At 42.0% G+C, this 16,711-nt stretch overlaps 1 protein-coding gene across 1 annotated transcript in view; it reads left to right on the top strand.

The window, feature by feature from the left end:
* Nucleotides 1–697: 697 nt before the first annotated feature.
* Nucleotides 698–16,711, top strand: part of pllp (plasmolipin) — a 37,172-nt gene continuing 21,158 nt past the window's right edge. The window contains exon 1 of the mRNA XM_078544146.1: nt 698–1,052. Within this exon, the coding sequence (XP_078400272.1) occupies nt 921–1,052 (132 nt within the window). The 5' untranslated portion in view covers nt 698–920. The remainder of the gene's footprint in view (nt 1,053–16,711) is intronic.

Genomic DNA, 16,711 nt, shown 5'->3' with positions numbered 1-16,711 from the left:
TCCTCCTCCCAACTCCTTCACAAATAGCGAGCAGTGTTGAGTAAAGGGAATGAGTGCCCAGAATAGGCTTATTCTTCGGTCAGAGAAGCACATGAGTGCCCAGAATAGGCTTATTCTTCGGTCAGAGAAGCACAAGGCCTGAGTCTGAGGAAAATCATAATGCCTTTTTACTATCTTTTATTATGCTTATTTAATGGGGCACAAACTCCAATCTGACTGCAAAGGTGCCAACATGGTGACAAAGTCCACACATTGGAGGCAGTGGAAGTACATTTTAGAACTATTCTATAAATATTTCTTTCAGTGAATAGGGACAACCCCAGTTAACAGGTGTCAATGACCTGTTTGCAACATTTTTTCAAAATTCCAGTTCACCTTTAATTCACCAAAAGTGTAACAGAGACAACGATGTATTGGATCAAGACCTGAGTAACATTGGTTTGCAATATCCCCTGGTCAGGCTTTTCAGTGACCTCAGAAAGATGGGCAAAATAAAAAGGAGGGAAATAGTGCCGGTGTGAGAAGCTTAATGGCTCAAATAATGCACATATCGCAAGCCTGAAATGCAGGATAGACATTGAGTTAAGGCATAAAATCTGATCAAATACCATTGAGGTTATTTATATAGAAAGTTTCTAGAAAGCAATGATTGGACGGCAGAGGACAGGAAACAATTGACAAGGGGTGAGATGAATTTTGTTCAGCAACCAAGCGGTGTCAGATGTGTGTCAGTTTTTAACTCTGGTTAACGCCCTCAATAGCGAGCAGTCATCAAACAGGTTCCCGGTAGAGACATGGGCTGTTATTGTGTCCGGACTAGAGGGAGAAGATGAAGTTCAGCAGCATTTCGTTGACTCTAATTTGAAGCATCCACGACGTTTGCTTTCGGAAGTTTGAAGCTACTGAACTCCTGTCTCACTATGGCAGAGTTCCCAGATAAAGTAAACACTCAGACCAGTACGAGGACTCACGTTAGTCCCAGGTTCTCCCCAATCGGAGTGGATGTCCATTTCCTGAAATCCTCCATTGGAATATTGATGATAGTGGAATTGGTAAGTTCACTCATTTTATATCTTGCTTTTCCTGTAATATGTGTGTGTATAATATGTGTGTGTGTATATATATATCGAAATGTTTGCTTAACTGTTGACACCTACAGTTAATCGTTTGTTTAACATATTCTGAGTTTGCATTTTTGTTCCGGCTGCCTGGCAATTTGCATATTGAAAAGCATCAGTGAGTTCACTCGCACAACAACAGGAGTTCAGTATTAAACAGCACGGTGCAGATGGCCCGCTTCAGAAACTGTGACTTACTTATTTTGGATACATACTATTAATTTAATAATTAAGAAAAGAAGGTGCTTTAGACCATGCATTGTGGATAAACTAAAGGGTTAAAGGAGAGAGCTCCAAATTATCGCTCACTGGGATACGGTGAAAGGCTACATTCTGCTAGTATGTGTATACACAGCTGTAACTGTGCAATTTGACCTGTAAGCAAGCATAAAGTACATCACTCGAGGGGATCAATACAACAATGAACACTCTACTGTTTGAAACCTGGCCATCCTCCAACAGCCTGGACATAGACAAGTCTGCCCAATACTGAAGCCAAACTGTGCCTTGGAGCAGAAACTCAGGGAGAAAGATTTTGCACGTGCAGATCATTGGGGGTGGGGGAACTTCTAAAACTGTTATGAGACCCTTTCTACTGACAGATCCTGTGTACTCTGTGTCAGGTGGCAGTAGGTATCCCAGACTCGCTGGTCATGAGGAGTTTTGAAGACATAAAGGAAAATGGCAAGGTGGTGGGGATCCTGTGAGGGAGTTTCAGAGAGCAGAGAAGTAATGGCTTAAAAGAAAATTATCCAGTATATCAGTGATATGTGCAGGAGAAAGCAACAACCTGGTATCAGGGAAGTGGATAGTGCACACTGGGTTATACTGGCTGGAGTATATGGCTAAGATAGAGTAGGTGAGGCCTTCATGTCACTGAAGGTTTACTTTCTGCTTGGGTGTAAATAATTTCTTAATAATCATGAGTAGAAACTGGGCAGGAAGCATTGCATTCATATCCATATTTCCAACATGCTCATGAACCATGATACCTTGATACAGTTTTCCTGACACTGCGGTTCAGACATTATATAACACACCTTAAACCACAATAGAAAGGTCAAACCTGCATACATCTACATCTTTCATGGCCCCGTGGTGTATCAAACTGCCTCTCATCCAATGAATTACTTTTGAGGTGTAATTAAGATATCGTTGTGCAAAATGACTTTTGTGTTTATCTACAGCAGTGCAGTTAAGATTTGCAGGGCTACAGGGAAAGGACAAGAGAGTGGGACTACCTAAATTGAGCTTACAGAGAGCCAGCAAAGGTTCTACGGGCTGAATGGTTACAGCACAGGAGTAGGCCATTCTATGATTAATCTGCCTTTCTGGTGTTGGTTGAGGGATAAGTGTTGGTACAAGAAGAACTCTCTGAATATTTTCAAAAAGTGCCAAGGAATCTTTTACAACTCCCCAAGAGCCTCAATTTTTTACCTTCTCAACAGGCAACACTACAACATTCCTTCAGTACTGCACTGAATTGCAAACTTAGACAATGTGTTCAAGTCTCACAGTGAGCATTTGAACCAACAATTTTTGAATCAGAGGCAAGAATACCAAATGATTTAGCAATGGATAAGGGAGATTGAGTCCATTAAAGACAGATGTAGCAAACAAAGTAATGGAAGATTTATTAAGTGAGTACTTTCTATCTGTTTTCATAGTACAGGAAAGGTTAAAATACAATGATAAAAGGAAAATATAAAAGCGGAATGTCTGTCTGTTTATTTGTTGGCAAACTCCTCCAAGATCCTTGGGCCAATCTCAACCAAACTTGATGGGATGATACCTTGGATCAAAGGACACGTCACAGGGGAGTTGACATCTAACCGTTCCTACCAGTGGTTGAGGGGGTGGGGGAGCTCTGATCTCTGATCTCCTAGCAGGGGATCCCATGGCCCTGCCAACACGTTGTCCCCACTGACAACATAACTCAGACAAGCTTTAACTAACCTTAACCATACATTTCAAGAAAGAATGCGACATTTACATCATAAATCCCCAACTTTCTTTTGTGTTTCATTTTTTTTTATCATTTTATTTATTTCATGTTGAGTTTGGTTCTGAGACACTACATGTCACTATTTGGTAAGGGAAAGTGACAGGTGGCACACAGAGCCAGGGGAGATGAAAAGGCGAAAGCAAAGAGTTGCAAGAAAGTAACAGGCAGCAATTAGAGAAAGGGAACATGAAGAGGCTTGAACAAGAAGCAAGGGAGAGTGACAGAATGCAAGAACCACCAGTGCTGCAAGTAAGAGAGCAAGACTCTGTAAGGTAGCTTTCATATATAATACTCATCAAAATTATGAGTCAGACGTGGAGTATGATATTGGAAGCAGGTCAGAGGTATGTGAATACTGTGGTGCAATAAAGAGGAAAAAGGAGCCACCTTCAATGTGTTATGCACATAGTTAAAGTACAATTTCCACCCTTGAGTGAGCCATCTGACCCGTTGAATACTCTTATGGGAAGAACAACACAATCAAAACACTTTAAAAAATGTCATAATAGATGAGTTTAGAATCACCAAGAAATTTCTAATTTGGCTCAAGAAGGAAGAACTTCTAATGTGGTCTATCATGAAATATTTAATGTTTCAAGAAACATTGAAAATGCAGGGAGTGACACTGATGATGAAGTATTTAGAATATTAACAAACATTGAAGAAATGGATGTAGATGTAAGTTTTGATCCTGAGGATTTTGAGAGTGACACTGAGGATTTGGAGAATGATTAGTAGAAATTGTACAGTAAAATTGTAAATCTAATTACTTGGCTTGATTCTAGTTTAAAGTAAAACAAATGAAAGTAAATTCATTGTGAAAGTAATTTTTTTGGTCAAGTAATGTTTTTGAGCAGAAATGATTTTGTGGTGTATTTAAGTATTTGTGTTTTATATTTGTGGGATTAAAATAAGTGTGTGAAAGAAGGTAAGTGAAATGTTAAATGAAATCTGTTGCGTTAAGAAATGCTTCAAATAAATTCCTTTAAAGAAACATTTTCATAGTCAGAGGGTGGAAATGATGGGCACGTATTCTGGTAGCAAGTGGTGTTTCCCAGATATCTATTCTGGCATCTTATCCTTTCATCGTATTTATCACTGACTTTGATAAAGCCATATAGAGTGGTATATTCAAATTTGTAGATGACAATTTAGGAGGGACAACACATAGTGCAGATAGAGATGGATTAAGTGAATAGGCAAAACTATGGAAAATGGAGTTCAATAAAATTGGATTATTTTCTAAATGGTGAGAATCTAATAACTGTGGGTGAGCAATTCTTTGGGAGGCTAAGTACGCAAATAATTAAAAGTTAGTGGACAGGCGCAAGAAGCAATCAAAAAAGCTAATGAGATGTCTAAGATGGGTTCTAGGCGCATGTACATAAATTCATGGATCGTGATAAATAAGGCTGGTGAGCTGCAGTCATAAAACGCCATGTGGGACTATTAAAAAGTGGCAATAACAGAGACCTGATTCAAAGAAGGGGAGGATTGGGAACTTAATATTCCTGGCTACCAGGGAAAGACAGGGGGGAAAGGTAAAGGCTGGAAGAGGGTGACACTATTGATCAAAGAAGCTATTATAGCACTAAGGAAGGATATATTTGCCATAGAGGGAGTGCAACGGACGTTCACCATACTAATCCCTGGGATGGTGGGATTGTTTTGAGGAGAGATTGAGGAAACTGCATGGGCTAGTATTCTCTAGAGTTTCAAAGAATGAGAGGTGACCTCATTGAAACTTAACAAAATTCTTAAGAGAGTGACTGGGTAGATGTGGATAGGATGTTTCCCCTGGCTGGTGAGTCTAGAACCAGGGGACATAGTCTCAGAATAAGGGACAGGGCATTTAAAGCTGAGATGAAGAGGGGTTTCTTCAGCCAGGGAGTGGTGACTCTTTGGAATTCTCTATCCCAGAGGGGTGTGGTAGCTCAACCATTGAGCATGTTTGAGACAAATCAATAGATTTCTGGAGACTAATGACATCAAGGGATATGGGGAAAATGGCATAAGAGGTAGATGATCAGCCATGTGTTTGAATGGTGGAGCAGGCTCGATGGGCTGAATGGCCTACTTCTGCTCCTATTTCCTATGTTTCTGAGGGGGAGCCAAAGACAGAGGCTTTGTTTAGAATTGAGAAACAATGGGACTGAATGGATTGCTCCATGGGGCGCTGGCATAGATTCGATGGGCTGAATGGCCGCCTTCTATGCTGTAAATTACTCTGTGACTCTAGTAGAGGAGCTATTATGCTACTAGGTGCTTACTATAGGCCACTAAATAGTGGCAGGAAGAAAAAGGAGCAAATTACAGAAAGATGCAAGAACTACAAAGTAGTGCTAATGGGAAACTTCAATTCTTTTAATACAGCCTGGGATAGTAACAGTTTAAAGGACAAAGAGGGGGAGGAATTCCTGAAATCTGTACAAGACAAATTTATTGACTTGTGTGTTTCCAGCCCAACGAGGAAGGAAGAAGAAATAAGAATGGAAAAGGCTGGAATTACTCATTCTGGAAGCATCAGTGGAGAAAAAGAGTTAACATTTCAAGTTAATGGCCTTCCATCAGAACTGGAAAAAGTCAAGAGATGTAGCAGGTTTTAAGCAAGGAAAGAAGTGGTGTTTGGGGGATGAAATGGAGCAAATGGGGCATGTTTCATTGGGAGAGCATTTGAGGAATCGTGATCATAATATCATTAGGTTTAGAATAGTTATGGAAAAGAGGTACGATCAAGCATAAAAAAACTGAATTGGAGGAGATCTAACTTCAGTGAGCTGAAAGGGACCTGGCATAGATGGATTGGAATTGAAAATTGGCTGGTGAAATAGTAATTGTAACAGTAATGATGGGAGACCTTCATGGAGAAGACGGTTAGGGTACAGAGCAGACACTGTTAGGCGTGGGGGGGGGCAGGGGGTGGGGGGTGCAGGGAGGAAGAGCTTCCAAAGCCAGAACGTCCTCCTTGGCTAAAGATACAGGGGTCAAAAAATGAAACAGAAAAGGGGATTTCTGATAATTTAAGGTTCGCTATAAATAGAGAAGCAAGCACAGAAGATATCTGAAAAAGGGAAGAAGTGAGACAAAGGGTATGAGAATAGATTAGTGACTAACAAAAAGGTCTTTTACAAACATGAGCATGTAGCAAAAGGGTATCCAAAGGAAAATTGGGGCTGACTAGGGACCAAAAAGGAGATTTTGTGGAGGCAAAGGGAATGGCTGTCTCACCAGGGACGAGGATGCTGCCAATGTACAAGGAGGGAGCAGGCAAAACAATATTAGATTGGATAAAGAGGAGGTACTTGGGTGGCTGTCCTTCAAGTAGAAAAATCAGCCAGTCTGGATGGGATTTGTCCTGAGTTACTGAAGGAAGCAGAGGTTGGAATTGCAAAGGTCTGGTCAATATCTTTTAATACCCTTTGGATATGAGGACTTGAGGATTACAAATGTGACATCCCTGTTCAAAATAGGGGAGAAGGATAAACCTGGCAACTTGAGGTTAGCCAGCCTAATGGTGATAGGGAAACATTTGGAGACAATAATCCTGGACAGAATTAATTGACTTTTGTAAAAGATGAGTTAATAAATGAAAATCAGCTTGAATTTGTTAAAGATAAATTGTTTGACTAACTTGGTTGAGTTTGTTGATGAAGTAGCGGAGAGGGTTGATGAGGGTAATGCGGTTGATTTATGTATATAAACTTTCACAAGGGATTTTACAAGGTTCCAGATTTGCTAATAAAATTGATAAAATGGGCAGTGGCAGTAGATATGAAACTGGTTAATGGACAAACAGACAGTGGTGAATGGTGGTTTTTCAGATTGGAGGGAAGCGTAGAGTGTCATTGTTAGGGGGTCATTATTAAGATCACTGCTGTTTTTGATAAATATTAATCACCCGAATTGAGTGAACAGGGCATCATCTGAAAATTTACAGATGACACAAAATTAGAAAATGCTGCAAACAGTGATAAAGATATTGTTATGATCCTAGACCAGGCCCCCAAGTTTTTGGTAAGATCCGGTTAGGTACCAATAACATTTTGTTTAAAGTAGACAAAGTTTGAGATTCAAGACACTTGCTCAGTGAATAATGCCACAAGATTCTCCAGGTTTTGAACAAACAAAGTAAACTTTACTATACAAAATCAAAAAGATAAAACAATTTATAGTATCTATCTCTCCTCTAATATTCAGGGTTAATATGAGGTACATGTAAAGTAACAGGCAAACTGGTCAAACACACCATGCTGCACAATAAATAACAAATGCAACCAAGACAGATTGCACAGATTTCTTAGCAACCCACCCAGATGTCAGGAAACACTAAGTCAACCAATCCCATTGAAACTCTGTCTCCCTCACGAGAGCCTCCAAACTTTTCACTTTTGAAGATCAAGCCTCTGAATTGCCTCAAGGCACTCCAACTTGGACTCGACTGCACACTTTGCAGGGTTTCAATCTCATCTCCAGAGACTTCCTTCCCCTGGATTTCTGAGTCTGCATCCCAGCCTCTACTTACTGGTGCAATTTCAACTCTTGGAACTGGCTAGCTTCACTGGGCTGGCACTGCCCTGGATTTCACCTAGCTCTAATCTCCCTAGCCAAACCAAGCTATAAATGGCTGTGAGGGCCCTTCTGAGCCCTAACCCTTTCGAGCACAGAACCAATGACCTTCTGCCACCTTCTTGGCTCCCCAAGACTTCTCCTGAACCCTAACTGCACAGAGCTATCAAACGGCTGCTGGGACGTCTCCTGAGCCCCAGCTACATAAAGCCAGCTCACGGGAACACTTTTGCTGCCTAGACCCTGCTAACAGCAGCACCTTTCAGTATGGTCTTTTCCCTACTCACTCCCCCAGTAAAAACACAGATAAATTGAAACCCAAGAACTTTCTTAAGCTCTATCCATCTCCGTGATGACGTAGCCTTCCAGGGCTCACTAGCTCTAACTCCCAAAACTCAGGGCTGCATTTCTTTGCAAGTGGTGTAGACACCCCCATCTCTAATTCTCCAGCCTAGTAAGCCCACCTGCTGTTTTATGATCTTACCTTTCTAACTGTTGACTCCTTAAGTCAACATGGCCCCAACCTTTTCAGTGCAATAGTCTTCAGGCTGCTTTAGTTGCATTTATCCCATTTTCTACATTCTACATAGTCATTCCAGAGCTAAAAAATACCTATAAACTATTACTATGAACCGTGAACTAGATATTTATAACAATAATAAAGGACTTAGAGAGGATATAGATTGGAGAAATGGATGATGGTGGATCCAATTTAAAGTGGAGAAGTGTGAAGTGATCCATTTTGGTAAGAACAAGATGCAGTTTAAAGTAAATGGCACAATTTTAAAGGGACTGCAGGATTAGAGACACCTGGGATTGGCAGGACAAGTTGGAAAGGTTTTTTTTAAAAAAATCCTTGGCTTTATAAATAGAGGTATAGAGTACAGAAGCAAGGAAGTTATACAAAATCTGCATAAGATACTGGTTAGGCCACAGCTGGAGTAATGTGTCTAATTCTGGACACGTGGCAAAATTTTTAGCTCGGGTGGGCACGCACCCGACCCACTTGAGCATAAAATGATGTGTATTGATGTCAGGCGAGCGTCCCGACGTCAACAAGCAGTTGTGTGATATCTTGTTCAGCGGGCGCGCGCTGGAGTCGGCAGTGCACCCGCCGGCAATTTAAAGGCCTGTTAAGGCCATTAAAAAGATAATAGAATGAAAGCTTTCGCTGCAGGTGAACAGGCCAAGTGGTCTTTGCACTTTTTAGGAAATCTCATCCACGGGCGGGATGAGGTTTTCTAAAGCAAATAAAATAAAACTTTTAAAACTTAATAACATGTCCCTGCTCATGTGACAGAGTCACATGAGGGGACATATTTTGTAACATTTTTAATTTCTTTTAAATTATTTTTTAAAACTCATCTCCCTGAGGCAGCTCTGTGCCTCAGGGAGATTCTGAAGCGTGCACTCACTCGCATGTGCAAAGTTCGCGCTCGCCCCACTTGCCCTCCTCACCCTGCCTGCATAAGCAGTGCTGAGCATTGCTGCTTGCGTTTCACACTGGACAGGCCTTAATTGGCCTGCCAGCGTGAAAGCACCTTCCGGCCCCAATTGCGGGCAGCGGTCGACCGCCCCCGACCGCCCCCGTCGAGCCCACGCAACAAGGGCAAGATTCTGCCCATGGAAGAAAATCAAAGCCTTGGAGAGGGTGCAGAGGGCATTTACTAGAATTGCACCGAGAATATGGGACTTCAGTTAAGTGGCAAGACTGGAGAAGCTGGGATTGTTCTCCTGAGTGCAGAGAAGGTTAAGTGGAGATTTGATAGAGGTATCCAAAATCAAAGGTTTTGATAGAGTAAATAAGGAGAAAGTGTATCCAGTAACAGAAGGGTAAGTAACCAGAGGATACAGATTTAAGGTAATTGGTAAAAGAACCAAAAGTGACATTTTTTAATGCGCATTATGATAACCTGAAATGCACTACCTGAAAGGGTGGTAGAAGCAGATTCAATAGTAACTTCCAAAAGGGTATTGGTTAAATACTGGAAGGGGAGAAAATGGTAGGGCAATGGGGAAAGAGCGGGATAGTGGGATGAATTGGATCATTCTTTCAAAAGAGCCAGCATAAACATACTGGGCCAAATGTTCTCCTTCCATGTCTTCCTATAAACTTAGCTTGATGAATAATCTGATTTAAAATTCAAAATATCTAATTAAAAATATTTCTGATATTTAAAATGTTAAAAGGATGTGACAGGGTAGAGAGGCACTAAGTATTTCCTCTGATGGGGAATCAAGAACAAGGGATATGATCTTAAAATTGGAGCTAGGCCGTTCTGGAATGAAATTCGAGTACACTTTTTCTACACTTGCATGTAGTAGAAATTTGGAACTCTTTTCCCCCAAAGGGGTTGTAGACTGGGGCAATGTTAAGGAGAGGAGAGAGCAAACTGAACTTCTTTATCTTCTCACTGTCTGTCTGTAAGCGGAGGTGTTTTTGAATTATTTTTAAAGTTGGCTATGGCGTGTTTCCCCAAGCCCTCAGTTTTGTGTGGTCCAATTTTATAGGTAACACGCATGAACTCAGAAGAAGGTTAATTTATTTCACATTCAAACCCTGGGGTGGGGGGAGGAGATGAACACGTGTGTGCATGCACACAAACAGAGGGAAATTTTACAGCTATGCATAACAACAGTAAAAGAACCACAGAAATGAATATTGGTTCACATGATTTCCAGAGTCCAGAAAGTCCAAGTCCAGAGGGTGTTTCCTTCATGGCAGCGTTCATTCCAGATGAGTTCCTGGTTGGAGACAACAACCCAAAAATCCTTGAAACGAATGATGAGGCAGCATGATGGGATCCCTGTGCTTAGCAGGCGATGATCAGAGATCTTTAAAATCAAACCGGCTTCGAGGAGTTGAGAATGGTGGCTGGCTGCTTGGACAGTCGGGAGATCTGCTGGAATTCTTTATTGTTGGTGATAAATCAGCAGATTGAGCTGTGAGGCTAGTAATGTAACAAAATGGTCCAACAGGCTAGGAGCATGGGGGTCATGTGATGTAGCCCATTAATGAGTTAATTGCAGCCTCACAAGTGATTTCTGGGCTTCTGGCCAAAATGCATTGTTTCCCTTAAGAGCGAAATGGTGGTTGTTAACACCTCTTTAGGTGTAATGAGTTTCAACATCTCTGTCTTTGTTATTGTCCCGGTGGGGTGGGGGTAGTCAGTTTTTCTGTTAATCTTGTGATTATTATGTGGCCTTACAATGGGGTGTGAGATTCCACAAGGATGAGAATGGAACTCTTTTGTTCTTGTAATCTCTGTTGTAAGCTTCCAGAACAGATGGCCAATCTTAAGTCATGTGACCTGTAACAGTCATCTTGTGGTTCAGCAAAAGTCCATTTTAAAATTGCAAAAAAGAATAAAGTTTTGATATAAACAGTTTTTTGATTTCTTTTCATGTCTTATTGACATGACATTCAGTTAAAACTTTCAAGACAGATTTTGACTTCATAAGGTTATCAAGGGATATGGTGCAAATGTAGCTAAATGTAGTCATGGTTCACATCAACAATGACCTGATTGAATGGTGAAACTTGAGAGGCTGAATGGCCTACCACTTATCCTAAGATTCTCATGTTCCCCTAGTAAACCATTTTATTCTATTTCCATATTGTTCACTTGAAAGTCAACTTTGGGAGATTTTCTTTCTTTCTGACTACCATCAACCTGCTTATTTTAGCATTCATTTTCAATCCATAAATCAACTAACCTGATTTATTGTAATTTATATAATTACTCTGATTGAATTTACCCTCTGATTGCACTTACCCACATGATTCCATGTATCCAGAAAATGTGCACCTCTTCAAAACTCGAGAGTCCTCGAGACTACCCATCTGCATGATGACTAAACAGTTAAATATCCAGAGGAGGCTGGTTCTTCAACAGAAGCGTACACTTCACCCTGAGTGAGTCAGAGAATGAGAAATGAAATTTCAAAATGTTACTAATCAGAGTTATCAGTTAACAAAGGTGCGTTACACATTCTCCAACAGAACGTTCCATTCTAGAATGGACTTTGAAACCCAATTGCGTATAACTCAAAATAGCACCATCAGTCTGGAAAGCAGCAAATTTATCTGTTACAAGGCTGACTAAACCTTCCGCCAAGTGCTTTGTGTATACTAGGTGTTTTATTTGCAAGGAGTGTAATATTTTATCCCTCCAAGCATCAATTCTGTAACCTTATTTGCTGACCCCAAGTATGTGGCCCTTTGCCTTGGAATTTACCATTCTTGTTAACTGCCTGCTGGGAGAAATGAGCAATGATTTGAAGTTACAAAGTATTTACAGTTTTCAGGACACTTACAGAAATGGGCCATTCAAACCAACAGGTCTATACCAGTGTTTATGCTCCACACGAGCTTCATCTTAACCTTCTAATTAAATAATTAAAGCTTCTCTTATTTTCTCCCTGATTTTTAAAATTCATTCATAGGACGTGGGCATCGCTGGCTAGGCTGGCATTTATTGCCCGCCCCTAATTGCTCTTGAGACTGCTTATTTAGCTTTCCCTTAAATGCATCTATGCAATTTGCTTCGACTGCTTCCAATGGTAATTAGTTCCATGTTCTAACAAATGTCTGGATAAAGCAGCTACTCCTGACTTCCCTATTGGATTTAGTAATAACTATGTTATATTTATGGCTCTTCATTCTGGGTCTTACCTGTAAGTAGAAACATCTGTCTAACCCATCAAACCCTTCCATAATTTTGAAGGCCACCACCCAGCCTTCTTTTTTCTAGAGAAAAGAACCCCAGCCTGTTTAATCTTGCCTGATAGGTCTAACCTCTCCGTTCTGGTATCAGTCTAATAAATTAGTTTTGCACCTTCTTTACTGCTTCTATATCTTTCATAACTGCACTTTATTTGCTTTTTTATGGCTTCATTAACCTGCAATGTTATTTTTTGTGACCTTTGTATCTTTATTCACCGCCACTCTCAATCGTCATGTTCCTCTGCGCCATTTAAACACTTATTTTCCTAGGCATATGTGGCCTTCCTACCAAAATGCATTTCGTCACTCTGATCTGTATAGAAGTTCATTCATGATCTTTCTAGAAATTTACTAATGTCTTCCTGTTTATTTTTGTGCAGTCTTCTTTAATATTAACCAAGCCCTCAATTTGCTGTCATTCACAAATTTTGATATTGTGCTTTCAATTCATTTGAGTCCAAATGGCTTTTGTAAATGGTGAACAGCAATGGTCCCACACCCAGTCCTTGTGGATCATCACTTCCCGTCATTTGCCAATCCAAGTATCTACCTTTTAAACCCTTTACTGTCTGTTTTTTGTTATGTAACCAACTTGATATTAATTCAAAACAAAAACAGAATTACCTGGAAAAACTCAGCAGGTCTGGCAGCATCGGCGGAGAAGAAATCAGTTAACGTTTCGAGCCTTCATGGCCCTTCAGCAGAACTGAAGCATAGTTAGAAGAAGGGAGAAATATAAATTGGTTTAAGGTGGAAGAATAGTTAGTTGGATTTCCAGCATCCGCAGTAGCTTTTAGCTTTTTGTTGATATTAATTCTATGCTTGTACCCCTGGCTCCACATATTCTGACCTTAATAATGAGTCTACTATGCAGTATCTTAAGCAAAGGCTTGTTGGAATCCAAATACATTGCATCTAGTGCATTATACTTATCTACTCTTTCTGGTGCTACTTCAAAGCATTCAATAAAGTTGGTCAAATATGATCTTCCCTTTTGGAATTCTTGTTGTATGGTTCTCTTGTGTTGTAATGGGTAGTGTCCCTGCCTCTGGACCAGAAGTTCTGGCCAAGGAAGGTTCTTCCATAACATGGCCAACTAGGTTGATTATCAGCATGTAAATCCTTCCAATATGCCTGATGGCAGGTGGAAAAGAGAGAGAGAGTTTCCTGGTCAGCCACACTGCAGGAGGCAATGGCAAACCACTGCAGTACTTCACCATGCATTATCATGGACTAACCCAATGAACGTTCATGATCACTAATGGCCTCTTAGAGCATGGTACCTGAAGGAGCAGGAAATGTCCAAGACATCACCATCCCTGGGTATGTCCTGTTTTACCGGCAGGACAGACCCAGAAGAGGTGGCGCAAAGTAGTATACAGTGGGAAAGGAGTTGCTTTGGGAGTCCTCAACATTCACTCCAGACCTCATGAAGTCTCATGGCATCAGGTCAAACATGGGGAAGGAAACCTCCTGCTGATTGCCACGTACCCACCCCCCCCCCTCTCAGCTGATGAATCAGTGCTCCTCTTGGAGGAAGCACTGAGGGTGGCAAGGCAACAGAATGTACTCTGGGTGGGGTCTTCAATGTCCATCACCAAGAATGACTCAGTAGCACCACTACTGGCCAAATCCTAAATGACATAACTGCTAGACTGGGTCTGCGGCAGGTGGTGAGGGAACCAACAAGAGGGGAAAACATACTTGACCTCATCCTCACCAACCTGCCTGCCGCAGATGCATCTGTCCATGACAGTATCGGTAGGAGTGACCATTGCACAGTCGTTGTGGAGACGAAGTCCCACCTTCGCATTGACGATACCCTCCATCGTGTTGTGTGGCACTACCACCGTGCTAAATGGAATAGATTGCAAACAGATCTAGCAATTTAAGACTGGGCATCCATGAGGCTCTGAGGGCCATCAGCAGCAGCATAATTGTACTTGAACATAATCTGTAAGATCATGGCCTGGTATATCCCCCATTCTAACATTTCCATCAAGCTATGGGATCAACCCTAGTTCAATGAAGAGTGCAGGAGGGCATGACAGGAACAGCACCTGGCACACCTAAAAATGAGGACTCGACCTGGTGAAGCTCCAACACAGGACTACTTGCATGCCAAACAACATAAGCAGCAAGCAATAGACAGAGCTAAGCGATCCCACAACCAACAGATCAGATCTAAGCCCTGCAGTCCTGCCACATCCAGTCGTGAGTGGTAGTGGACTATTAACCAAGTCGCTGGAGGAGGAGGCTCCACAAATAACCCCATCCTCAATGATGGAGGAGCCCAGCACATCAGTGCAAAAAATAAGGCTGAAGCATTTGCTATAACCTTCAGCCAGAAGTTTCAAGTGGATGATCCATCTCGGCCTCCTCCGGAGGTCCCCAGCATCACAGGTGCCAGTCTTCAGCCAATTCGATTCACTCCATGTGATAACAAGAAACGGCTGAAGGCACTGGATAGTGCAAATTCTATGGGCCCTGACTATATTCCAGCAATTGTACTGAAGATTTGTGCTCCAGAACTTGCTGTGCCCCTAGCCAAGCTGTTCCTGTGCAGTTACAACACTGGCATCTACCCGGCTATGTGGAAAATTGCCCAGGTATGTTCTGTACACAAAAAGCAGGATAAATCCAACCCGGCCAATAACCACCCCATCAGTCTACTCTCCATCATCAGTAAAGTGATGGAAGGGGTCATCAACAGTACTATCAAGCGGCACTTGCTTAGCAATAACCTGCTTACTGACGCCCAGTTTGGGCTCTGCCAGGGTCATTCAGCTTCTGACCTCATTACAGCCTTGGTTCAAACATGGACAAAAGAGCTGAACTCCTGAGGTGAAGTGAGAGTGACTGCCCTTGACATCAAGGCTGCATTTGACCAAGTGTGGCATCAAAGAGCCCTAGCAAAACAAGTCAATGGGAATTAGGGGGAGAACACTCTCAGCTGGTTGGAGTCATACCTAGCACAAAGGAAGATGGTTGTTGGAGGTTAGTCATCTGAGCTCTAGGACTTCACTGCAGGAGTTCCTCAGAATAGTGTCCTGGGCCCAACCATCTTCAGCTGCTTCATCAATGGCCTTCCTTCCATCAGAAGGTCATAAATGGGGATGCTTGTTGCTGATTGCACATTGCACAATGTTCAGCACCATTTGCGACTCTTCAGATACTGAAGCAGTCCATGTCCAAATGCAGCAAGATCTGGACAATATCCAGACTTGGGCTAACAAGTGGCAAATGACATTCAGACAATTACCATCTCCAACAAGAGAGAATCCAACCGTTGCCCCTTGACATTCAATGGCATTACCATCACTGAATTCCCCACTATCAACATCCTGGGGGTTACCATTGACCAGAAACTGAACTGGACTAGCCACATAAATACTGTGGCTACAAAAACAGGTCAGAGGCTAGGAATTCTGCGACGAATAACTCGCCTCCTGACTCCCCAAAGCCTGTCCACCATTTACAAGGCACAAGTCAGGAATGTGATGGAAAACTCCCCACTTGTCTGGATGAGTGCAGCTCCCACAACACTTGAAGAAGCTTGACACCGTCCAGGACAAAACCCGCTTGATTGGCACCACATGCACAAACATTCACTCCCTCCACCCCTGACAGCAGTGTGTACCATCTACATGATGCTCTGCATGAAGGCTCCTTCGACAGCACTTTCCAAACTCGCGACCGCTACCATCTAGAAGGACAAGGGCAGCCAGTGGAAGGGAATACCTCCAACTGGAAGTTCCCCTCGAAGTCACTCACCACTCTGACTTGGAAATATATCGCCGTTCCTTCACTGTCACTGGGTCAAAATCCTGGAGCTCTCTTCCTAACAGCACTGTGGGAGTACCAACACCACATGGACTGCAGCCTGGATGAGTGCAGCTCCCACAACACCATCCAGGATAAACAGGCAGCGGTTCAAGAAGGCAGCTCACCACCACCTCCTCAAGGGCAACTAAGGATGGGCAATAAATGGCCAGCAAAGCCCACATCCCATGAATGAATAAAAAAAAGTTTCTCTCTGAAGGATTCCATTATTTTTTATTATCACTGACATTAGTTAGAACAAGTGCACGGAACTATAGACCTACTCTCCTTTTTATATTTTTGAATCACATTAGCTGTCCCTGTGATTTCTTTTCCTTCTAGTTTTTAGGTGATGCTTCATGTTTCTATAGTTGCAGTTTTTCTTCCCTGCCCTCATTTACTAACAAGCTTTCAAGACTGCTTGGTGTGCTTGTTTTAAATGAAAATGGATCCCTCATGATGGATGATTAAATT

Source organism: Cetorhinus maximus, chromosome 6 (genome assembly GCF_964194155.1).
Source record: "Cetorhinus maximus chromosome 6, sCetMax3.hap1.1, whole genome shotgun sequence".
In the NCBI taxonomy this organism is placed as follows: domain Eukaryota; kingdom Metazoa; phylum Chordata; class Chondrichthyes; order Lamniformes; family Cetorhinidae; genus Cetorhinus; species Cetorhinus maximus.
This window is presented reverse-complemented; position numbering and strand designations above follow the sequence as displayed.